This window comes from Diceros bicornis, chromosome 24 (genome assembly GCF_020826845.1).
Source record: "Diceros bicornis minor isolate mBicDic1 chromosome 24, mDicBic1.mat.cur, whole genome shotgun sequence".
NCBI classification, from domain to species: Eukaryota; Metazoa; Chordata; class Mammalia; order Perissodactyla; family Rhinocerotidae; genus Diceros; species Diceros bicornis.
The window spans coordinates 20,976,250-21,001,959 of NC_080763.1; the positions used below are offsets into that span (position 1 = coordinate 20,976,250).

Genomic DNA, 25,710 nt, shown 5'->3' on the forward strand with positions numbered 1-25,710 from the left:
GTAGCACAGGGAGGAGGGACACAGGTGGAGCCCAGCAGTTGCACAGGAAAAAACTGTGCAGATCCACAGACAGACCCCATCGTGTATTCAGCTCAGTACTGATCAGTGCATGCTTGTGAAGAAACTACACAATGCTGAGAAAAGAACCATCCAGTAAGAATAGTGGTAACAGTGCCTGGTGTCCACAAGGGGCAGGGAATAGTCTGTTCCCACCAGCAAGCTGGGAAAACCCACAATTCATGAAGTACTAGGTAGAGTACAGAGAAGGGTCTTGCCTCACTAATGGAGAATAATTAGCCCTAGACTAAGCACTGTTCCAGTTACACCTAACAAATCTTAAAAGCAAGACAAGAAAGGATCAAACAGTTTCTAAGTAACTTTGTTTTGTCCCAAAACAAAGCTCCAGAATATTTATACGAATAAAAAGTATATACAGCACCCAGCAAAGTAAAATTCACAATGTTTGGCATCCAATCCAAAATTACAAGGCATGTAAAGAACCTGGAAAACAGGATCTACAATGAGGGGAAAAGAAATCAATCAGTTGAAACCAATCTAGAACTGACACTGATGTTAGAATTAGCAGCAAGAACATTAAAACAGTTATTATTTGTATTTCATTTGTTCAAAAGTTAAGTAAAAACAGGATCTTCTTCTGTTTCCTTTTTTTTTTTTTTCTACTGAGCAAGATTCGCCCTGAACTAACATCTGTGCCAATCTTCCTCTATTTTGTATGTGAGTCACTGCCACAGCATGGCCCACAATGAGTGGCCTGCACCTGGGACCCGGGCCATGGAAGGAGAGAACATGAACTTAACCACGACATCACCAGGCAGGCCCCCCAAAAAGAAAATTCTTTAAAAAGAAGGATAGCATAGTGAGCAATGGGAAAATTTCAAACACCAGCCTCATGTATGTGTACTTGGAGCCTCCAAAAGGGAGAGAAGGAAGAAAAAATATTTGTAGGAATAATGGCTAGAAATATTCACAATTTCATGAAAACTATAAATCTGCAGATCCAAGAAGCTCAACAAAACTAAGCACAAGAAACATAGAGAAAACTATAACAAGGCATGTCATAATCAAAATTGCTCAAAAATAGTGACAAAAAATATTAAAAGCAGCCAGAGAAAGGAGCCATGTTATACATAGAAGAACAAACATAAGGATGATTCCTCATCAGAAACAACGCAAGCAAGAAAACAGTGGTTCAACATCACTACAGTACTGAAAGAAAAACTTGGCCACCTAGATTCTACACTCAGCAAAAATATCTTTTAAAAAAACTAAGGTAAACTAAAGATATTTTCAGACATACAAAAGTCAAAAGAATTAATCAGCAGCAGACCTACAGTACAAGAAATGTTAAAGGAAGTCCTTTAGACAGAAGGAAAGTGATACCAGATCTAAGTGTGGATCTACACAAAGGAATGAAGAGCATCAGAAACAGTTCAGTATATGAGTAATTATATAAGATGTCTTTCTTATTATTTAGAACTCTTTAAAAGATGATTGATGGGCCAGCCCCATGGTTTAGTGGTTAAGTGCGCGCACTCTGCTACTGGTGGCCCTGGTTCAGATCCCGGGTGCGCACCGATGCACTGCTTCTCCGGCCATGCTGAGGCCACGTCCCACATACAGCAACTAGAAGGATGTGCAACTATGACCTACAACTATCTACTGGGGCTTTGGGGAGAAAAAAGGAGGAGGATTGGCAATAGATGTTAGCTCAGAGATGGTCTTCCTCAGCAAAAAGAGGAGGATTAGCATGGATGTTAGCTCAGGGCTGATCTTCCTTACAAAAAAAAAAATGACGATTGACTAAATAAAAATAATGACAATGTAATATGAGATATGTGCCATACGTAAAAATAAAATGCATTACAATAATTGCACAAAGGTCAATAGGGGAAAAATAAAAGCACATTTGTATTAGTTTCCTATTGCTGCTGTAACAAACTGCCACAAACTGAGAGGCTTAAACCAACATAAATTTGTTATCTTACAGTTGTAGAAGTCAGAAGACCAAAATCAGACTCACTGAGCTAAAGGTCTCAACAGGGTTTCATTCCTTCTGGAGACTCGGGAGGAGAATCTATTGCCTTGTCTTTCCCAGCCTTCAGAAGTCACCTACATCCTTTGGCTTGTGGCCCCTTCCTCCATTGCATCACTTCAACCTCTTCTTCTGTTGTCATATCTCTTGCTCTGACTCTGCCTCCCTCTTATAAAGACCCTTATGATTACATTGAGTCCATCTGGATAATCTAGGTTAATCTCCCCATCTCAAGGTCCTTAACTTAATCACAGCAGCAAAGTCCCTTTTGCCATGTAAGATAACATATCATAGGTTCCCAGGATTAAGAGGTGAATATCTTTGGGGTAGGAGGGCATTATCCTGTTTACCACAATACTAGTGTAGGGTTCTTATACTATTCATGAAGTAACATAATATCACTTTAAGTTAAACTGTAATTAGTTAAAGATACATACTATAAACACTAAGCAATCACTAAAATAACAAAACAAAGAGTTATAGTTAATAACCTAACAAGGGAGATAAGACGGAATCAGAAAAATTCAATTAATCCAAAAAAGGGAAAAAAGAATAAGCAGATGGATAAATAGGAAACAAATAGCAAAATTATGGATTTAAACCTAACTATAACAATAATCACATTAAATGTAAATGGTCGAAATACCTCAATTTAAAAAGCACAGATTGTCAGATTACATTTAAAAAACAAGTAACAACTATATGCTGCCTACAAAAAAAAAAAAGTCTTTTAACATAAAGAGCCCAATATGTTAAAAGTAAAAGAATGGAACAAAGATAAACTATGTTGACACTAATCAAAAGAATGCTGGAATGGCTATAATACTATCAGAAAAAGTAGATTTCAGAATAAAGAATATTAGTAGAGATAAAGAAGGTCATTACATAATGATAAAGGGATCAGTTTTCCAAAGGACATAACAATCCTAAATGTTTATGCACCTCATAATACAGCTTTAAAATATATGAAGCAAAAACTAATAGAATTATAAGGAGAAATAGACAAACTTCAATTACACTCAGAAATTTCAATACTCTCTCTTGATAATTCATAGAACAAATAGAAAAATCAGTAAGGATGTAGAAGATTTGAGCAACACTATCAACTGACTTGATTTAATTGATATTTATAGAACATTCCAAGCAACAACAGGAAAATACATACTCTTTTCCAGGCCAAAGAGAACATTTATCCAAGATATTCTGGGGCTATAAAACAAGTCTCGGTAAATTTAAAAGAATCCAAGTCAAACAAAGTATTCTCTGATCATATGGAATTAAATTAGAAATAAATAATTGGCATATCTTTGGAAAATCCCTCAATTGTTTGAAAGCTAAATAACACACTTCTAAATAATCCATGAGTAAAAAAAAGAAATCAAAAAGGAAATTAGAAAATATTTTGAATTGAATGAAAATGAAAACACAATATCAAACTTTGTGAAATGAGGCTAAAGCAGTATTTATATGTAGGGAGAAATTATATTTAAAAATGTCTATAGTAGAAAAGAAGAAAGATCTCAAAGCAATGACTTCAGTTTCTACCTTAAGAAATAAGAAACAGAAAAGTAAATTAAATCCAAAGTAAATAGAAGGAAGGAAAAATAAAGAGTAGAACAGAAACTATAAATTAGAAAACAGAAAAAAACAATTGAAAAAAATCTAATATCCAAAGGCTATTTATTTGAGATCAATAAAATTGATAAACTTCTAGTCAGACTGATCAAGTCAAAAAGAAAATTAAAATTACCAATGTAAGGAATATGAAAAAATATACCACCACAGATTCTACAGATATTAAAAGATAATACAGCAATAGTACGAGCAACTTCGTGCAACTAATTTTCACAACTTAAATGAAACGGAAAAATTCCTTATAAGTCACAAACTACCAAGGTTCACTTGAGATGAAATGGATAACCTGATAGCCCTACATCTATTAAAGAAATTAAATTTGTTGGGCCAGCCTTGGTGGCCTAGTGGTTAAGTTCTGTATGCTCTGCTTTGGCATTCTGGGTTCAGCTCTCAGGCGAGGACCTACACCACTCGTCTATCAGTGGCTGTGCTGTGACAAGGGCTCACATACAAAAAAAAGAGGAAGATTGACAGTGGATATTAGCTCAGGGCAAATCTTCCTCGGCAAAAAAAAAAAGAAAGAAAGAAAGAAATTAAATTTGTAGTCAAAAACATTCCCACAAAGAAATTGCCAGGCCCAGATGGATTCACTGGTAAGCTCAAAACATTTAAGGAAGAAATGCCAATTCTATGTAAACTCTTCTAAACAACTGAAAAGGAGGGAATACTTTCCAACTCATTATATGAAGCCACCTTCACCCTGATACCCAAACCAGAGAGACACAAGAGAACTATAGACCAATATCTCTCATAAACATAGACACAAAAACTCAAACAAAACTTTTGCAAAGTGAATCCAATGTTTTTTAAGGCAAAGTAGGGTTTATCCTAGGAATGCAATGTTAGTTTAACATTCAAAAATCAATTAATGGAACTCATCGTATTAACAAACCACAAAAGAAAAATCACATGATCGACTCAGAAAAATCACGTGACAAAATCCAACATCCATTTTTGATTTAAAACTCTTAAACTAGAGGGGCTGGCCCAATGGCATAGTGGTTAAGTTTGCACGCTCTGCTTCAGCAGCCCAGGGTTTGTGGGATCGGATCCTGGGCACAGACCTACACACTGCTCATCCATCCATGCTGTGGCAGCAGCCCACATACAAAAAATAGAGGAAGATTGGCAGCAGAGGTTAGCACAGGGCCAATCCCCCTCATCAAAAAAACAAAAGAAAACAAAAAAAAAAAAAAAAAAACCTCTCAAACTAGAAATCAGAGCATCCCCAATCTGATAAAGAGCAATTACAACAAACCTACAGCTAACATCATACTTAATAATGAAAGAATGAATGCTTTCACCTTAAGATCAGGAACAACACAAGGAGGTCCACTCTCACCACTTTTACTTAATATTGTACTGGACATTCTAGCCAGTGCAATAGATAAGTAAAGTAAATAAAACTCACCCATATTGAAAAGGAAAGTTTTCTTAATTCACTAACAACATAACCAATTTTGTAGAAAATGCTGTGGAATCTATAGAAAGCTACTAAAACTAATAAATGAGTATAGCAAGGTTGCAGGATACAAAATAAATATACAAAACTAATTGTATTTCTGTATAGTAGCAAAGAAAAATCTGAAATTTAAATTTTTAAAAATCCATTTATAATAGTATCAAAAGTTTTAAGTATTTAGAGATAAATCCAACAAAAATGTGAAAGACTTGTACACTGAAAACTAAAAATTATCGATGGGAAAAATTAAAGACAACATTTAATAAATGGGGATATGTTATATTCACAGATTGGAAGACTCAATATTGAGAACTGTCAGTTTTCCCCAAATTCATCTATAGATTCCACACAATCCCAATCAAAATTCCAGCAGATTTTTTGTTGAAATTGACAAACTGATTGTAAAATTCATGTGGAAGTGCAAAGGACCTAGAATAACCAAAATAACTTAGAAAAAGAAGGACAAATTTGGAGGACTAATACTATCTGATTTCAAAATGCATTATAAAACTATAATAATCAAGCCAGTGAGATATTAGTGTACAGATAGACAAATACATCAATGAAACAGAATTGAAAGTTCAGAAATACACCCACATACATGTGGACCTTCAAGTTTTGACAAAGGTACAAAGGCAATTCAGTGGAGAAAGGCTAGCCCTTTTCAATAAAATATGCTGGAACAATTGGATGTCTATGTGCAAAAAAATAAGCTTTAATCCATACCTTGCACTATATTAAAAAATTAATTCAAAATGGATCATAGACCTAAATATAAAACCTACAATTATAAAACTTCAAGAAAAAAAATAAGAGAAAACTGGGGCCGACCCAGTGGCGCAGCGGGTAAGTGTGCGTGCTCTGCTTTGGTGGCCCGGGTTCGCAGGTTCAGATCCCAGGTGTACACCGATGTGGTGGCGTCCCATATAAAGTGGAGGAAGATGGGCATGGATGTTAGCCCAGGGCCAGTCTTCCTCAGCAAAAAGAAGAGTATTAGCATCCGATGTTAGCTCAGGGCTGATCTTCCTCACAAAAAAATAAATAAATAAATAAAAATAAGAGAAAACCCAGCCATAAAAAAAGACAAAATCGTCCCATTTGCAACAACATGGATGGGCCTGGAGTGTATTATGTTAAGTGAAATAAGCCAGAAAGAGAAAGACAAACACTGTATGATCTCACTCATATGTGGAATATAAAGCAACACATGGACAGAGAAAACTGTATTGTGGTTACCAGGAGCAATGGGGGTGGGAGGGTGGGCACAAGGGGTGAAGGGAGTCATATATATGGTGATGGACAAACAAAAATGTACAACTCAAAATTTCACAATGTTAAAAACTATTAAAACATGAATTAAAAAAAAAAAAAGAAAAATAAGAGAAAACCTTGACCTGGGTTAAGCAACAATTTCTTAGGTACAACAACAAAATCACAATTCATAAAATAAATTGATAAACTAGCCACAGACTGGGGCAAAATATTTGCAAAGCATATATCAGACAAGGGTCTTGTATCTAGAATATATAAAGAACTACCAACATTTAATAATAAATAAACAAGCAACTCTATTTTAAAATGGACAAAAGATTTGAACACTTTACCAAAGAATGTCTATGGACAGTAAATAAGCACATATAAATCTGCTCAACATCATCATTAATTAGGGAAATGCAAAGTAAAACCACAATGAGATACCACTCTATAACTATCAGAATGGCTAAAACTTAAAAAACTAACCATAGCAAGTGCTGGTGAGAATACGGAAGAACTGGAACTCCTGTATATTGCTGGAGTGAATGTAAAATGATACAACCACTTTGAAAAACAGCTTGATAGTTTCTCAAAATGTTTAACATACACTTTCCTTATGATGTAGCCATTACATTCCTAGGTATTTACCCAGGAGAAATGAAAGTATATGTCCATACAAAGACTTATACACAAATCTTCATAGGAACTTTATAATAGCCAAAAACTGGAAACAAATCCAAATGTCCATCAACACATGAATGGATAAACAAACTGTGATATGGCCATACAGCGGAATACTACTCAGCATAAAAAGAATGAATTATTTATACATGCTAGACATGGGTGATCTCAAAATAATTGTGTTGAGTGAAGGAAGTCAGGCCCCCTCCCCCAATTGCCACCAAAGAAAAGAGTACACATTGTATGATTCCGATATAGAAGGCAAATCAGTGGTTGCCTGGGGGAGGGAGTGATGAAAGGTGGAGGCAGGGGGAAGGGCAGGAGGGAGGGATTACAAGGGACACGAGGAGACTTGGGCATCATGGATACGTTCATTATTTTGATTATGGTAACGATTTCACAGGTCTATACATGTCAAAACTTATCAAATTGTACATATTAAATATGTGCAGTTTACTGTATGTCAATTATACTTCAATAAAGCTGTTAACTTTTTTTAACGAAAAAGCAACCCAGGGACTTAGGCTTCTGGAAAGATGGAGTAGATACGCTCTTCCATATTCCTCCCACTAAGTACATTAAGACTCCTAGACATTGTTTACACAACAAAAATAAGATACTGAAAGGTAAAGAGAAAAGGCGGACCAGCTAGGGACTTTCGGACCCAAGGGACAACAGGGTGGTGAGGTCCCTGGGTAGTCTTTTTGCCTTATATATCCCAGACTGGGTTCTGGAAAAGCTAATAACCCAGAAACACCAACAAATGTAGACAAAAAAAAAAATCCCCAAGAAAATCCTGCTCTCTTTAGTTAAAGGAGCAGGGAAAGGGCAGCCTAGCAGGGCATCCCAAAATCCTTGCTGGACTGGTGTCAGAGAAGGCTGAGTCAGGAGCTAACATCCCATGGTGTCAGTGGAGGCCACATGGGGACTCATGAAGAAGCACCCTGCCTCCTCCCAGCTAGGGTGGTATCAGTGGAGGCCTAATGGGGAGCCTGACCTCCCACTCCCACCCAGCAATAATGAGGTGCTCCTCCCCCTCCAGGGTGTCAACAGAGGCTGAGTGGGGAACCTGGACTTCCACACCCATCTGACAGTAATGAGGGGCGCACCCCATTCCCCCACCAGCACAGTGTCAAAGGAGGTCTGTGAAAACAGAAGATTTAAATAACATCTAGACTCTCATAACATTATGGCCAAAATGTCCAGTATTCAATCAAAGTCATTCATACAAAGAACCAGGAAAATCTCAACTTGAATGAGAAAAGACAACAGATACTAAGACAGAAATGATACAAATGTTACAATGATCTGACAAGAGTTTTAAAGCAGCCATCATAAAAATGTTTCAACAAACAATTATGAACACTTGAAACAAACAAAGTCTCAGTAAAGAAATATAAGCTATAAAGAATGAAATGGAAATTTTAGAAATGAAGTGCGCACACATGCCCACACACACACACACACAAAACCTTAATGGATGGGCTCAACAGCGGACTACAGAGGATAGAAGACAGAAGTAGTGAACTTGAAGAGAGAACAATAGAAGTCACCCAATCTGAGCAACAGAGAGAAAATAGACTGAAAAAAAAACGAACAGAGGGGCCGGCCGGGTGGCGCAAGCGGTTAAGTGCGCGCGCTCCGCTGCGGCGGCCCGGGGTTCGCTGGTTCGGATCCTGGGCGCGCACCGACGCGCTGCTTGGCAAGCCATGCTGTGGCGGCGTCCCATATAAAGTGGAGGAAGATGGGCACAGATGTTAGCCCAGGGCCGTCTTCCTCAGCAAAAAAGGAGGAGGATTGGCGGATGTTAGCACAGGGCTGATCTCCTCACAAAAAAAAAAAAAAAAAAAAAAAAAACGAACAGAGCCCGGGAGACTTGCGGAACTGTAACAAAAGATCTAACATTTGTGTCAGTGGAGTACCAGAAGGAGAGGGGAAAGAGAGCAGGGGTTAAAAATGTATTCAAAGGGTACACCTGAAATTTTTACAATGTCATAAACCAATGTTACTGCAATAAACAAAAAATTTAAAAAAAATGTATTCAAAGAAATAACAGCTGAAATTTTCCCAGATTTGGCAAAAGACATAAACCTACAGATTGAAGAAGCTGAATGAATTCCAAAAAGAATAAACTCAAAGAAATCCACACCTAGACATATCAAAATCAATTTTTTGAAAACCAAAGACAAAGAAAAAAATCTTGAAAGGAGCAAAAGAGAAATGACGTCTCATTTATAAAGGAAAACAATTTAAATGACAGCAGATTTTTCATCACAAACCACGGAGGTCAAAGGAAGTGGCAAAACATTTTTCAAGTGCTAAAATAAAAGGACTGTCAACCCAGAATTTTATGTTCAGCAAAAATATCCTTCGGGGGGCCAGCCCGGTGGAGCAAGCAGTTAAGTGCGTGTGCTCCGCTGCGGCAGCCCAGGGTTCACCAGTTCGGATCCCGGATGCGCACTGATGCACTGCTTGGCAAGCCATGCTGTGGCGGCATCCCATATAAAGTGGAGGAAGATGGGCACAGATGTTAGCCCAGGGCCAGTCTTCCTCGGCAAAAAAAGAGGAGGATTGGCAGATGTTAGCACAGGGCTGATCTCCTCACAAAATATATATATATATATCCTTCAGGAATAAAGGAAAAATCAAGACATTCTCAGACGAAGGAGAACAAAGAGAAGTTGTTACCAGCAGACCTACTTTAAAAGAATGGCTAAAGTGCTTAATCAGAAAGGAATTATAAAAGAAGGAATCTCGGAACATCAGGAGGGAAGAAAGAACAACAAGAGAGTAAAAACATGAGTAAATAAAATAGAGACTTCTCAAGTTTTTTAAATTATGTTTGATGGTTGAAGCGAAATTATAATACTGTCTGATGTGGTTTTCAATGTATGTAGAGGAAATGTTTAAGACACTATATTATAAATGGGGAGGGTAAAGGGATTTAAATGATTAGAGGGAAAGATAGGTGTGATTATAAAGCGGTAGTATGAGGGAGATCTTTGTGGTATCTTGACTGCAGTGGTGGTTCCACAAATCTATACATGTGATAAAATGGCACAGAACTATGCACATTTTACCAATGTCAACTTTCTGGTTTTGATATTGTATATAGTCACCTCAGATGTATCCATTGGGGGAAAGTGGGTGAAGGGTAAAAGGGATCTCTCTGTACTGTTTGCAATTTCCTGTGGATCTATCATTATCTCAAAATTAAAAGTTAATTTAAAAAGACAGGGCCCAGTCCCGTGGCCGAGTGGTTAAAGTTCCACACACTCTGCTACAGCGGCCTGGGATCACAGGTTCGGATCCTGGACACAGACCTACTCCACTCACCAGCCATGCTGTGGTGGCGACCCACATACAAAAATAAAATAAAATAGAGGAAAATTGGCACAGATGTTAGTTCAGGGCTAATCTTCATCAAGCAAAAAAACAGGAGGATTAGCGACGATGTTAGTTCAGGGTGAATCTCACTCAGCAAAAAATAAAAAAAAAAGACCAAGAAATTATATGAAATTCAAAACAAAAAAGAATACCTAATAAGTGAAAGCAAAATGAAACAAATAAATCCAAGTGTGTTAACTGAGTTAGTGGAACAACCACACAGAGGAACTATTTCAAGTGTCTTTAAAACACAGTAATTTGACTCTACATCCTTAATAGGAAATACCCTAAGGACAAAAAGAATTGCAAAAAAGAAAAAAGTCTTCACTGTTGTCAGTCATCTTATTGTTGCTCGTCTCATTTTATTCTGACACTGTTGCGTGGATACTGTGGGATAAAGTAAATAAGTAAATATGTTGGCATCATTAAGAGCCAGGATTTTTTTGGTGTGGGAGAAAGGAGATACAGAATTAAGATTGTTAAGTAGGGCCGGCCCTGTGCTGTAGTGGTTAAGAGCGTATGCTCCGCTGCTGGCGGCCCAGGTTCGGATCCCGGGCGCGCACCAACGCACTGCTCGTCAGGCCATGCTGTGGCGGCCTCCCATATAAAGTGGAGGAAGATGGGCACAGATGTTAGCCCAGGGCCAGTCTTCCTCAGCAAAAAGAGGAGGATTGGCAGATGTTAGCTCAGGGCTGATCTTCCTCACAAAAAAAAAAAAAAAAAGATTAAGTAAAAACTGTGTAAAATTGAATTGAATGGGAAATATCAGTATAATTTCATAATGTATTTTCTCTTAAAAAAAAAAGAAATCATATTTCTTAGTTCTGTTCACTGAAAAGTCCTAGAAACAATGACCAACCCAGAAGCAGTGAGCACCACCAGACTGTGGCATCTAAACAACATTTCCTACAAAAATAAAGCAAGGTTTCTTAGAGAAACAGCTGATTCCAGGTCTAGGGCAGGAAGAGTATGAGATGAGCCTGAAACATTTGTCTTAATATTAGAATAGCAAGGAAGCTACCAGAAACTACTGGAGTTGTTTCAAAACACCAGCACTGGCCCAAATCCCTACTGGCCAAAGATGGGACAATTTAAGCATCAGTAATAGCTGCAGTGGATTAAAACACATTCAATATGTTTAAATCTGTAAACTCACAATGATCCCTTTGGAGAATACTAGGGAACCAACTCATTATTTTGAAAATCGGTAAATAAAGAGGGAAAATCATTTCTCCTGCCTTTCATATGTGATCTGTACCTCACAATAATCAAAATTTTAATGAGATATTTCTCTTTATAGAAGTTGTAGAGGTAATAAATGGGGAAATAATGACAGCCTCAAATCGAACGTCACCTTTTTGCAACCCTTAATGGCATAAAGGATCCAGGCAATTATCATCAAGGGCTGCTAACATCAGTAAAAGAGAGATAACCAGACGGCATGAGCCTCCTGACGGAAGCGCGCACCACCACTTAGGAATTGTCCTTGCCCCAAAAATTGAACCTGAATCTGCTCAAGTCTCTAGACCTAACTACCAATTCACAGGAATAACACCATGGGGATGCAATCAGAAGCCAGACTCTGGGAAACCTTACAGTGTAAACAACCCACACAAATAACATGCAAGGGGGAGAGAGAGAAAGAGGGGGAGAGAGAGCACGCTACAGCTTTAAAGAGAATTAAGAGACACATCAACCAATTGCAACGTAGGGATCCTATTTGGATCCTGATTTAACCTACAGGGGGAAATAAATGTTGACCAAATATTTGATGACATTAAAGTCTTACTGTTAAACTTTGGGCTTTGATAGCTATTGTGGGTTTGGTTTTTTACGTCATTTTCACTTCGAGACACCTACTGAAACATTTATAGATGAAATAATATGCATCTTGGATATGCTTCAAAATAACCTGGGGTCAAGGAAGAAAGTGGGAGGTGAGTATAAATGAAACAAGATTGGCTATGACCTGATCATTGTTGAGGCTGGGTGACAAATACACGGAGATTCATTTGACTATTCTCTCCACTTTTGCATGGGTTTGAAATTTCATAATAATAGTTTCATAATAAAAGTTTTTTAAACATACCCATATAGAGCCAGAAAACTGCATTCCTATTGTTGCCCCCCTAATCTCCACCCATTGGTCTTTTTGTGTGTGTGTGATGAAGATCAGCCCTGAGCTAACATCTATTGCCAATTCTCCTCCTTTTTTTTCCCCAAAGCCCCAGCAGATAGTTGTATGTCATAGTTGCACATCCTTCTAGTTGCTGTATGTGGGACGCGGTCTCAGCATGGCCGGAGAAGCGGTGCGTCCCTGCGCGCCCGGGATCCGAACCCGGGCGGCCAGTAGCAGAGCGTGCGCACTTAACCACTGAGCCATGGGGCCAGCCCCACCCATTGGTCTTTATTCTGTTCTCTGCAGCCTAGAAGACTAGTAATAGTAGTAATAACAGTAATATTAACAATAATAGCCAGCATTTTTAGAGCACATACCACGTGCTAAACTCATGTTATGAGATTTTTAATGAATATTTTCATTAAATGAGGTAAGCGCCATTATTATCCCCGTTTTACAGATGAGGAACCCGAGGGAGAAAGGCTTGAAGACAAGGCTAAGCCTCAAACCCACATCTGACTGCGGATTTCCAGCTTACAACCGCTAAGCTACACCAACACACAAGAGAAAAGATGAAGATGGCTGTCCTCAGTCTTCCCTTTTTTGGGCTAAACATCCTAAGTTCTCTGCCCCTGCCCGGTCAATGTGGCTTCAATGCCCCACACCATCCTTGGAACACCCGCCCAGACCTACAAAAGTATTTGAGTTTCTTGAAAGTATCCCGGGCCCCCTGTACAGCTTGCCCCACCCCCACTCGCGCTGGGGGATTCCCAGAGGAGCTCCGGTCCTCCTCCAGCCAAACAGGGAGCCCGGACATGCAGACGTCCCAGGGGTGGCATGGCTCACCTGGGCCTCGGTGCCTCTTCTCCATCCAGATGTAGCAGTTGTTCTGGGCCACCCCGGTCTGCGAGTCCAGGAAGGGGAGACGCACGCTGCGCTCTGCGCACAGCCGGGAGTTATAACTCCGACAGTGCTCAATGGCTTCCTTGTAGAACTGGTCCCCAAGCCTGCCGGGAGAGACAGAGAGGAGGAATGAGACCAGCGAAAACCGAACACACCCTGAGGGAAACTGATGTCACCCACCCTCCTTGGACATGTGGTGATGCTACTAATTTTGAGATAGTATCCTTTTCAAAGACCAAAAATATAACGTTGGTAAAACTGAGAAAAATGTAAAGCATAAAAATAATCAATGAGATCAAATACCTAACAAATCAAAGAAAGGCACCCGTTGGAGGTTAAATGAATGGCCCGAGGAAATACACATGTAATAACATAACCTTTGCCAGGTGAACTTGAGCTTCATAGCGGGGAGGAGGAGGAAGAGGCAGGAAGGGGAGGAGCCACAGGGAGTGCAGGGCCAACACGGAGAACCAAGTAGCTCATTTCGAAAGCGACATTATGAATGTCCCTTTGTTTTGGTTCTACGTAGATTTGAAGAAGCCGAAATCAAGGAGGGGAAAGTCTCTAAGTTAAAAATAATATATTTCTTCACCAAAATATTTAGAGGAATAAAGAAAGCAAAGTTTTACATAGGTTTTTCTATACTCTTAAAAAAAAAAAGTCAATGGGCCACAGTCTACCAAAGACTTGAAAGCAAACTTCTTATTCTGGGAGGATACAATCATTGAAGCTTTTGAGGCATCTTTTGGAAATTACTTGTTGACATGCCTCCTAAAAAAAAAAGAGCTCTTTGCTCCTTTTTCACCTCTGAACTTCTTCACCCTCACAAGGAAGGCATGGCTGAGCTCAGAAAGTGTCCTTGCAGTTGCAAAACCAAACTGTAATCCAATTATAATAGTCACACAGCTGGAAATGAATTGGGGAGGGGGGGGTGAAAGCCCGTTAAAATGCTATAAAACAGAACAGCACATACGCTGATGTAATCAAAGTTGGTAAACAAGGATCATGAGATTGATCAAAAATAAAGAACCATTTCCTACAAAGTGTTCACATCTGTGTCCCACCAGCTTAAATGCCTCCTTCTGCTAAAGCAATGTAGCCCAGTGTAACAGAACTTTCCCGGGCAGCTCAGCTCAGACAAGATGACACAATCTGTCCAAAGTGTCCTGGATGCCCACGCCCCTCCACGAAACAGCGACCAGCCACACCACATTGATGAGAACTGACAAGAACACCTAACAGAGAGGTGTCTGATGTGAGAAACAGTTAGCTGGTTTCCCACAATCTTTTAACAGACTGTCAAAAAAGATGTTAACTATTCCAATTCCAAAAATTCTGTTGAAAGAGAACCCATTAAAAAAAAGAAAGATAAGAAAATTATATGCTAAAACTCATCAACTGGAGAGAAGAAGGTTTCCATTTTCAAAACAAACTCTGGAAGCCAATACAAAGGAAATCTACAGTAGGATCTCAAATCAGACTTTTCCTGATATTCTCGTAACTTACTTCCAACAGCTTCAACCCAACAGAGAGGACCAAGAAAGTGAACTTGCTGAAAATGAAAAGTGAGGTTGGCCACATTCGTGCCCCACACTGAATGGAACAAGAATGTCAAACAAAATGACACGCTGGGCGAAAATTAATTTCATCTTAAATACTTTCCACTTTCATAACATGCAATGTTATTAGTAACAGGCATGCTGGGGGGAAATGTGTATTTTTAAATGTAATCTTCCTGTGAATGATACCTCCCTTATGTAAACAGAAAAGACTTTCTGTGGACTGGAAAAAGTGTATTAAAGATGGGAGCTGCAAAAATGCAACATCCAGCACCTTCTCTGCCATCGTCTCCAGGGAAGTCACTTTAAACAGCCCAGGCATTGGCAGAGATTCGGAAACAAAAGTTTAAAGCCTTTTTCAAGATATGGGAGGAGAAAAGAGACTTCATCCTCCTTGATAAATTCAAGCAGCACTTCTCCAAAAGTTAATTAGCCAAAATCTTCACAGGGCTTACTCTGCTCTCTAGAAGAAAATCAATGGCCAGGTCTCCCTAACCCATGGAAAGCAATCTAAACAGGAGAAAAGACAAATGTCCTTTTCAATATGGCATTTCTTAAAAAAAAAAAAAAAAAAATTCCACAATGATAGGGTTCTAGGGGTGACATTTGCATTGAAGTTGCAAGGGGCAGAGGGAGCAGAGAAAGGCTGGCAGTGAACGACTCATTTTGCAGAGTGGTGACCAGCGTGCCCCAGGCCTGGTCTGCCTGGCCCAGCCTCAGCCATCAGTTGTCTGCACCAAACCAAGGGAGCTGGATTACCACGGGGTGATGGATGTTTCAGGCTCGGAGAAGCTGGCGCAGGCAGAGTAGAATGATGTTCTCATCAACACTGACTCCAGGCTACTCAAGGCTGCAATCAGAAGTGGGAAAGGCAAAAGGCATGGATTGCTGGGCTCTCCGCCAGAGCAGGAGCCACCGCCCCCCCCTCCCCCAAAGCCTGCTGCTTGGAGCCTCGCTGGCTGCCCAGTTCTGGGGGCATTGTGAGGGGTGAGAGCCCTTAGAAATCCCATCTGGAGTGAGGGAGCCATCTGAGTTCTGAGAGCTTTCCAGGGAACTTCCTTGAGCATATCTGTGAAGAAATGGCTTCCAGGGGGCCAAAGAGGATTCAGAGTGGAAAAAAATGAGACTTCTCCAAAATGATTGCCAACTAGGCTCCAAATATGATTTTCAGAGCCTACCACAGCCCCTCCAAGACCCTCTGCTCCTCTTCTTCACGCTTCCAGCTCCCCCTCTTGAGACCTCGCCTGTTCGCACAGATTCCACATCCACTGTTCTGAGCTGACTCTCAGGTCCAACTCTCCAACCCAGACACCTGGGGCCCCTCCCTCTTCATGTCCCTCTAGTCCTGTGTTCTGACCCAAGGACAGGTGTCCTGCCATATCTCAATCACGTGTCCAAAAGCAAATTCCTCATCTCCTGCCAGAAGCCTGCTCCCTCCCCAGAGTCCCCATTCTTCTAGGGGTGGGGGGGACCTGAGGGAACACTGCTCTTCTATCTCTCCAAAAAGTCGTCCTTGGCCTTTCCCTTTCTTTCATCCCATCTGGCACTGGATTCTTTCATTTCTCAGGGAGTTGGCGCTTTCTCTCCCTTCCCACTGCATGGCCACAAGTCCCCTTTGGCTGTAAAAACAGGACCTTGGCCCATCACTGCTATTTGTGCACATAAACAGAGATAAGCAGAGATAAAGAGAAGCCCTGGCCTGTAGCAGGATTTCTGGCCCCTCCATCCCCCCCACCCCCCGAGGGCCCCTCTTCTTCTCTGTGGGCACCTGGATTGCCTGCTGTCTCACTCAGCTGCCCACACTTCCACGACTGCCCACAAACACACGTTAAAACTCGTCTACACCAACATGCTAACTTCCTTCTGTTTTCATTTAAACGTGTTTAACTGCGGCATGGAAAGCTGTCTCCCATTTATGTAGTGTTTTATTATAACCAGCAAGCAGGAGCAATGTTTGGCAGGGTGGGGGGAACTTTTCATCTTCCTCGCAGTTACACTGGTCCTAAAGCTGCCCTTGAAAGAAAGCCAAGTTTAGTGTTTGCTATAGACTGAACTGTTCCCCCTAGAAATTCATACGTCGAAGCCCTAACCCCCAATGTGATGGTATTTGGAGATGGGACTTTGGGGAGGTAATTGGGTCATGAGGGTAGAGCCCTCATGATGGGATTAGTGCCCTTATAAGAACAGAGAGGAGAGCTCCCTCTGCCATGTGAGGATACAGCCAGCAAGAAGGCTGATGTTTGCAAGCCAGGAAGAGGATCCTCACCAGAACACGACTATGCTAGGACTCTAATCTCAGACTTTCCAGCCTCTAGAACTGTGAGAAATAAATGTCTGTTGTTAAGCTGCCCAGTCCATGGCATTCTGTTATAGCAGCCCAAGCTGACTAAGACGGTGTTTCTGATATTTAACATAGGAAAGGGCTATGGAGGATGGGTGAGAGAGAGATGCCAATCCCCTTCCTCCCTCATTCTGTCCTGTTCCAACAAAGACATCAATAATACTATTAATGATGTCAATTCAACTCAATCCAATGATTCATACTTGTCTTCCCTACTAACCTGTCAACGCCGTGAGGGCAGGGACTACATCTGCAGGCCCACTGCACACAGCCACGCAGGCTTTGCACCTAGCAACTCCAGGGGGTGCCGTTCACATAAACTTCAATGTGAAGTGTAACACTGGAGCAGTGTAACCCAGCAACCCTGCAAACCTGGCCTTTTTACTGATGCCCCCCAGGGTCCAGTACAGAGCCCAGCACACAGTAGGTGCCCAATAAGTCTTTGCTGAATTGCTTTCAACAGCAACTCGTATCCCACTCGCCTATGGTAGGTGTTTAAATGAGAACAGTAAAGCATATGCTGTGTGCATGTGCGCGTCTTCAGAGTCTGATGCGCATATAGCTTGGTGATTTAGATTGCATGGCTGTCTGCTCGCAACTTTAGAGAAAATTGAGAGAATGTCTCCAATCACTCTCATTTAGTCCTCATCACCGGGCTCCTGGGTCATTGCAACAGTCTCCTGGCTGCAATCACTATAGCTCTTCTCTTACTCGTCCTGACAAAAAGAAATCTCCCTCAAACCCAATTTTTAGTCTTTTGTTCCTCAATGTAGAAGCCAAGATGGCCCCCAATGGTACCGAAATTCCTCTGGCAGGCTAACAAGGCCCTTGGAGAGTGGGAAGAACAGAGACTTGGAATCAGGCAGATCAGAGTCCAGCTCCACTGCTTACTGTCTACACAACCCTGGGGAAAGTTACTCAACCCACCTGAGCCTAAATTCTACTCCCCACAATATGGGTAACATAACCCCCACTGCAGGTCTGTGAGAGAATTAAATGAGATGGAATCTCCGGCACACAGAGGTAAATGCCCATAATCAATGGCGGTTCCTTTCTCCTTCCGCCAAAGAGCAGTATTGTCTGCCACTTTGTGACACGACCCTCTGCCTGAGCAGGCTGATGCTCTCCATGTGCCACAAATTCACCCCACACTCACTACTGCAGTGTCTTTGAGGCTGTCAGGTGCCCACCCAGACCTCTGTCCTAAGGCATCAGGCAGCGGGGTGGCCGAGGCCAAAGCTCAGGCATCAAGGAGAACAGAGTAGCCGTTGCATGCTGATCTCAGCAGTGCGAAGCCTGCACCAAGTGCAGAGACCTCATCTATCCCCAAGCCCAGCACAGAGCTTGCCATGTTGGGTTGAATGATGAATGAATGAATGAATCCTCATCTGACCTTCATGTGTATATGAAGCAGACAGCCCTACCCCTGAACCCCAACAAAATACTTTACTCAGGTCCTTCCTCCCACCTGGAATTCTTGCCTCCTGCCCTTGGTCTGGCTGATCTTATCCTATTCAAGGGCTGGCTGAAGTCCTGCCTCTTCCATGAAGCCTCCACAGTTATCCCTGCCAGTAGCGCCTGCTCTCTGCCTTCTCTGAGCTCCCTAATTGTCTCACTCACATTTGGCCAGTCCCTACCGCCCTCCTTATCTCCCCCCACCAACTAGATTATAAGCATCTTGAAGACAGAGACTAAGAGTTATATACTTCTGTGCTACCCAACCAAGCACAGTGCTGGGTATGTAGAAGTATGCGATGAGTCTGGATTGCTTGATTGAAGTGTCACGCCATCCTTGGCAAACTAATGGAAGCTCCGCACTTGAGAGATGCCTCGGACACTCTAACTTTCTCCATATGAAAATGAACTGAGCCTGAAGTTATCTGGCTTCTCCAGAGAACAGGACTGGGCATCCAAAAACAGACAACCTACAAGTTCAAGTCCTAGTGAATTTTCCCCATCGTCCTAAAAGGTTCACTTCAGCTCTCGAGATTTTCATTTCTCCATCTACAATATTCATGCCACTCTGCAAGATGCAGAATATTCCCCCTCTCTGAACATTACAAGCAGCTCACTGAGTACTTTTCTGTGCTGTCATCAGAACACCTGGCTGCCTAATGTCTTGGGACAGAGGTTTGGCTTTGAAGCACCTGATGGCTTCAAAGATGCAGGAGATGCCCATTTTGTGCTTCCCAAGAATGCTATCACCCCATTCTCCAGAAGAATGGTTTAGGGCAGTGGGTCTCAAACTCGGGTTTGTGTCAGAATCAATGGGAGGGGGGGGGCCTGTGAAATTCTCATTCTGGAAGTTTGGCATGTGATCCAGACATCTGTATTTTTGACAGATCCCCCAGTGATTCTGAGAAATATGAGACTCACTGATATAAGGATAGCTCTCCAACTCCCGAGCAAGGGCATGAACAAGAGGGCCTTGTGATGCTCTTGGGCCGTGTTTTAATAGCAGAGCAGGAAAGCTCAGTTAACTGACTTCAACTCAGCTGGTTTTGTTCCTGTGGGAGAATTTTTTTTCAGGCAGCTGGCATGGATTAACGTGGCAGCACTAACCTGTCGCAGACTAGTCCCACAGAAGTCCTCACCCCTAACGAAACATCCAAGATGCCTGATCAAGGCAAATGTATGGAGAAGATTCTGACATCCTTAGAGTGGTCACTCTGGCGGGTACTCTTCATAACATCATAGGAAAGGCATCTTGGGGACAAGGGTATTACTTTGCAAAAGCCAAGTCAGATGAAGAATGTGAACCCTAAAACTCCTATCATGACTTAAATGCCACTCAGTCTGATGTTCAGGCCCGCTAGACCCAATAAATCCCTTTTCTGGCACCTAGTCTGGTGGAGACTTTTCAGGGACTTATTATGCAAAGATGCCTAAGCAAGACAGAATTCATATTGAACCTGGCCATGATTTCTGAGCTGCCACTGGGTGTTCTGATGACATATGCAACTCGGGGTTGAAGTCAAGGTGCTACCAAGGACAGGAGACTGGAGGCAGGAGCAAAGCAGTGGGATTCCTTCCAGTAAATAAAAGGGGCCTGAGGGGGTTGGGGAAGGGGAGTGCTATGGGGAGGAAAAAGACTGGCTTTTCTTATATCCAAGGTTTGCCTTTCAAACGGCATCCAGACATGACAAAATAAATCTCTCCTCTGGAAGCTAAAGAATGTGTAGAATGCAACCAACTTTCAAAAGTGAAAAAAAAAAGACTGCTATATCTAGGGTGAAGCATACCTAGAGAGAAAACACACACCCATCACAGAAACTTCATTGACGGAGAAAGTATTTTTACTGGTTCATAGACTGAGTCCTCTCTGAAACCCCGGCTACAAGCTGGGCACCAGTATGCTGTCCCCTGCGTGTGATTGCCAGTAGAAGCAGATCATTGATTAGAGACCATTCTTGGACAAATACATCCTCAGACCCCATCTTTACGGCTGGACTACAAGGGTCTCAATGCTGCCCTCCCCAGTAAAGGGAATATTGGTCTGGCATTTAAAACACAGCCACAGAGAGCACGTCCTCGTTAGTCAGTTCTTAACACAGCAGTCCAAGTGATCTTTTTGAAATGGAAATCAGATCGTGACATTCTCCTCCTTAAATCCCTCCAATGGCTTTCACCACACTCAGAATAAAATCTGAACTCCTTCTCTTGGCTACAGGCCCCTAGACTGTCTGGCCATGCTCCCCTTTCCTACTTCACCTTGTCTCCTGCCCCCTTGTCTACTGGACCCCATCTTCATTGCACTTCTTTCTGTCCCTCTAGTATACCAAAATCATCTCACCTCAGGACCTTTGCACATGCTATTCTCTCTTCCTGGTATACATTTCTCCCAGATCTTCTCATGGCCAGCATCTCCTCAGAGAAGTCTTCTTTGACCAACCCTATCTAGGGGAGCCTACACCACTCCACTCCTGTTCTAGCCCTTGCTGTCTCATATTCTATTTTTTGTTTCATAACACTTAGCACTATCAAAAAGTTTCTCTGTTTTCTCTGCCTGCTGATTGTCTCTATATAACAAAATTGTGAGCTCCGTGAGAGCAGGGTCTTTGTTTCTCTTGTCTGTGACTGGATCTCCTGCACCCAACACAGGATTTGGCACATAGGAAATGCTGGACGGGTAACATTGAACAATTGAATGAAAGATCTAGGCCTACCTGCCACCGTTTGATGGTATAGAACCCTGGCCTTGCAGAGGGCAAGAAGGTCAGCACTAGGGGGAGGCCCCCAGCACAGGGAATGAGAATCACACTGCCACCTTCTCACTTCTGATCTTTCCTGCCCAACATACCCATGACAGTGGGTTAGGGGTCTATTCCTCTGTCCATACTTGAATCTTGTTCATGACCCCACAATGCCACCCCCTTACTCTAAAACCTGGAGAGAAGTGGGGCCAAGTGGATGAATTATGCCATTTGTGACATCAGCCGCTCCTTTCTGTGCCCAAAAAGGACATTCCACGCCTGATATTGGCACTGTAAACAAGCAGTGCCAGAACGTGGTCCCCACGTCCCCACTCCAGTTCCCTGAAAGGGCCTCTCTCTGAATTAACCTCCTCTGCATGTTCTTTCTCAGAGAGCTGAACCACGTCTTCTTCCAGAGCCCCGAGCCGACGGGTAGTGGCAGGGGCAGGGCCAGGATGGGGGTGGGGAGGCACTGCTTGACGGGAAATCAATGGGAACTTGAAGGTCATCCGGAGGGCGCTGTCTCCCCATAGTGCACCTGCTGGGATGGGATTTGTGGTCCTGACCTCGCCTGGGGGCCTCTGCCCTCCTGTCAGAGTTGGTTAAAATCAGCCCGCAGAAGCAAACGCCCTGCAGACCAAATGATGTCTGGGCCGCCCTTCTCCAGGACATCAAGCCAAACAAAGAAGCACTGAGTCCCATTTAACCGCCACAAGGTCGAGAGTCACCCCAACTTCTCTTGGCAGCCCCCTGAGAAAACTGTCTCAAGCCTGCTGTTTTTTTTTTTGAGGCACACACTTGTAAACGTTTTAATAAGGACAGAACAAAGCCAGGATGACCAAGAGGCTGGTCATGTTCCCAAATTTAAGTTCTCTGGTGGAAAAGGTACAAATACCCTGGGAAACTAAGAAGACCAAAACCAAAAGGTGAGTGCACCCTAGAAATACCTAAATCTGCCCTCCTGAACCTCTACATCCCAGGATAATGACAAAGGATACCAAAACCTCCACACAGCTGAAGGGGTCTATTTTTCTTCCCAGCCCAACAACTAGAAGGGACGTGATGGAATTTAGAATTGATCCTCCTTTCTTCATAGACCTATTCTCCCAAGTTCCCTCCCTCCTCCCTTCCTCCCTCCCTCCTGCCTTCCTCTCTTCCTCATTTCCTCCTTCCTCCCCTCCCCTTCCTCCCTCCTTCCCTTCCTTTCTTCCTCTCAAGCCTTTCTCCCTCCACCATCTTCTTCCCCCAGTCTTTCCACCTCATCAAGAGTCACTTAACATACAGGTTAGGAGCAAAGCATTCAGCCCAGGTCTCCAATCCAAAAGCTGAATGTTACTATAAAAATGAGGAAGAGACACCCTCAACATATTTCTAGAAGAATGAGAAGATGGTGGTATTATCATAATAGTGGCATAACTACCATTTGTTGAGCACTTACCACGTGTGCCAGGCCCTGTTCTAAACACTTCACATATGTTATCTCATTTCACCCTCACAACAACCCCATCCTATTATTTCCCCCCATTTCACAGATTACGAAACTGAGGCACAGAGAATCTTCAGTGATTGCCTGGGGTTTTAAGTGAAGATACAAGACCTAGCAATTTCGGTCCAGAACCTTGCTCTTGGCCACTATACTGTCAGCCTCTCACAGGGCACCATTGCCCCTTCACAGTGAGTTGTGCCTCCAGAATTAGAATGACTTGAACAACTCTTCTTGTTTTGGAGACACTAGGTTTCTCTAAGAGCATCATCGTTTCCTGAGTGATCTTGGCTATTTTGCTTTTCTGTGCCTCAGTTTCCCAAACTGCCAAACAGTCCAGAGGTAAACTTTCCTGTCCCAGAGCCACCTCTCAGTAACTCAAGAAGTGGGTTGGTTATGGTGCTGCCTGAAAAGATGCCATCAGAGAAATACAAAATGTTATTACGCAGTGTAGAAAAGAAATCCATCCCGAAGGTGAGCAAGGGGTGAAGGACTCTGAGAGACCCTGTGGTTCTGAACATCCACTGAGGGGAGGAAAAGAAAAATACCAGATTCTCATAAACCAAAGAGTCAGATTTAAGATTCCCAGAGTATTGGAGATCATCTAGTCTTATGCCTTTGTTTTATTGCAAGGAAAATCAATAACCAGAGAGGTGAAGCGATTTCCTCCAGGCACACAGGGGCAGGGCTGAGATTAGATCCTCAGTGTCCAGGCTCCTAGTTCGGGGATTTCTCCACTGTTTACAGCAGGGGTCTGCAAATGACAGCCACTGTGCCAAATCTGGCCCACCACAAATTTCTATAAATAAAGTTTTATTGGAAGACAGCCATGCCCATTCGTTTACATATTGTCTATGGCTGCTTTCGCACTACAATGGTTGGGCTGAGTAGTCCAACAGAGACCACAAGGCCCACAAAGCCCAAAATATTTACCATCCGGACCTTTACAGAAAAAGCTTGCTGATTCCTGGTTTATAGCATAAGCCTTGAATAATGAAAAGACTCCACCCTTGGAATGAAAGAAAATGGAATGGGAGGCCCAAGAGTCACACGGTTTAAGCAGATAGTTTTACAATTATCCCAGCTTGGTACAAAATAATAAAACCCCATAAATACAGTTAATAATAAGGAAAACAAGCCCTAGCTCACCCTACCTATTTAATAATTATTGTTAAGTACAGCAAGCAAAACTCAGTGCTGAAAATTAATTTTTTCCGGCCTCCCTTGAAAGCCCTTTCTCATTTAGGAAACGCTCTTGGCTGATGGGTGAAATGACGAGTCTGACAGTTGCACAGGCCTCCTTTCCTCCTGGTGAGTTAAAGGCTATTGCTGAGGCAGCGGGGGAACTGAGAGCATTGCCCCCTCCCTGGGGTGCTCTCTGTCAAGGAGGATGGTGCCCAAACCCTCCTTGTCCCCCTCACTCCAAATAAAATCATCATGAACAACCAGACACAGGAGAGGGTCTCCTTTAGCCTTCTTCTCCCTATGGTGCCTCCCTGCCTCACTCATCCATCTCTCTCCTCTCCAGAAAGAAATCAGGATCAGCATGAGGCTGACAGAAGCATCCCAGCCTCGGCTGTTTTGGTGAGGATAGTCTATCATCCCGCAGAATGGAGGGATGGGGCTTGGCCCCTGAAAGGCTGAGAAGGAAATCAAGGCTGGACCTCAGTTCCAGGTTAAAGTTGGAACTTCGTCACTGCGAGTCTTCAGCAAGTCCCTCAACCCCTCTGGGCCCCAGGCTCCCATCGTCAAGTGCAGAGAATTACCCTCATGTATTCCAAATAAGGGAACACGTGCAGAGCCAGATCAAGGGGTGAGGCAGACCAGCCAGGGTCCAATCTCTAAGTCACACTAAACATCACCAGGAATGTAGAAAGCTGGAGTGGCTTATACTTACCAGCATCATCTCAGGCAGAGAACTTCCATAAATAGGACCCAGGCTGCATGGAACAGTGTCAGTTCACATTGAGGTCCCAGCGTAATTACTAATATCTCCTGCTTTCCTTCTCAAAAGTGCCCTTGCTTGGCTGATAAATGATAAGGTCATCCTATTGATCAGCTGTTTGGGGTCAGAGAGAAGTGTGGACTCCCCCAGAACATGGTCAGTGATGGCATTAAATGGGCTTCTAGAAGTCAGATCCAGTTTGTCAAGAGTTGGGGTGCAGGTCTGGGGCCAGAACTGAACAACCCAAGACAAGAGAGGAGAGGCTGCCTCCAGTGGCCCTGCTCTCTGGTTGCCTCTCATAGGGCCCTCTGCCTCTTGTATGGTTGTGAAACAAATATTTAGAGAATATCAGCCAAAGTGTGAGTTCCCTGGGATGCCCACTGGCTTGGAGAGAAGAGAGGGCTTCGGAAAGTACCATAAGGGAAGAAAGATGTGCCAACAGGTGCCTGCTACCTGCTGCCCAGGCTGAGCACCTGATCTACCTTCTCTCCACCCCTGGGACCTTCACAGAGCCTGATGCTGACACATCACACACTAGATTAGTGCTCATTCTGGGGACGTGGACCCAAGGGAAGCTCAGGGCCTCCTTCTGTTCTTAGAAACTCCTCCCCACAGGGCCCGCACCTCTTCCACCAAGCCTGCTGAACCACAGGGATGGATGCACGTGGCCACGCTGTGTTCTGGGACCTTCAGCA

At 42.7% G+C, this 25,710-nt stretch overlaps 1 protein-coding gene across 1 annotated transcript in view; it reads right to left on the bottom strand.

Moving 5' to 3' along the window:
• The window catches only part of DPF3 (double PHD fingers 3), a 159,683-nt gene that overhangs the window by 130,394 nt on the left and 3,579 nt on the right, over positions 1-25,710 (bottom strand). The window contains exon 2 of the mRNA XM_058566873.1: positions 13,438-13,650. Coding sequence (XP_058422856.1) covers positions 13,438-13,650 — 213 coding nt within the window. The remainder of the gene's footprint in view (positions 1-13,437; positions 13,651-25,710) is intronic.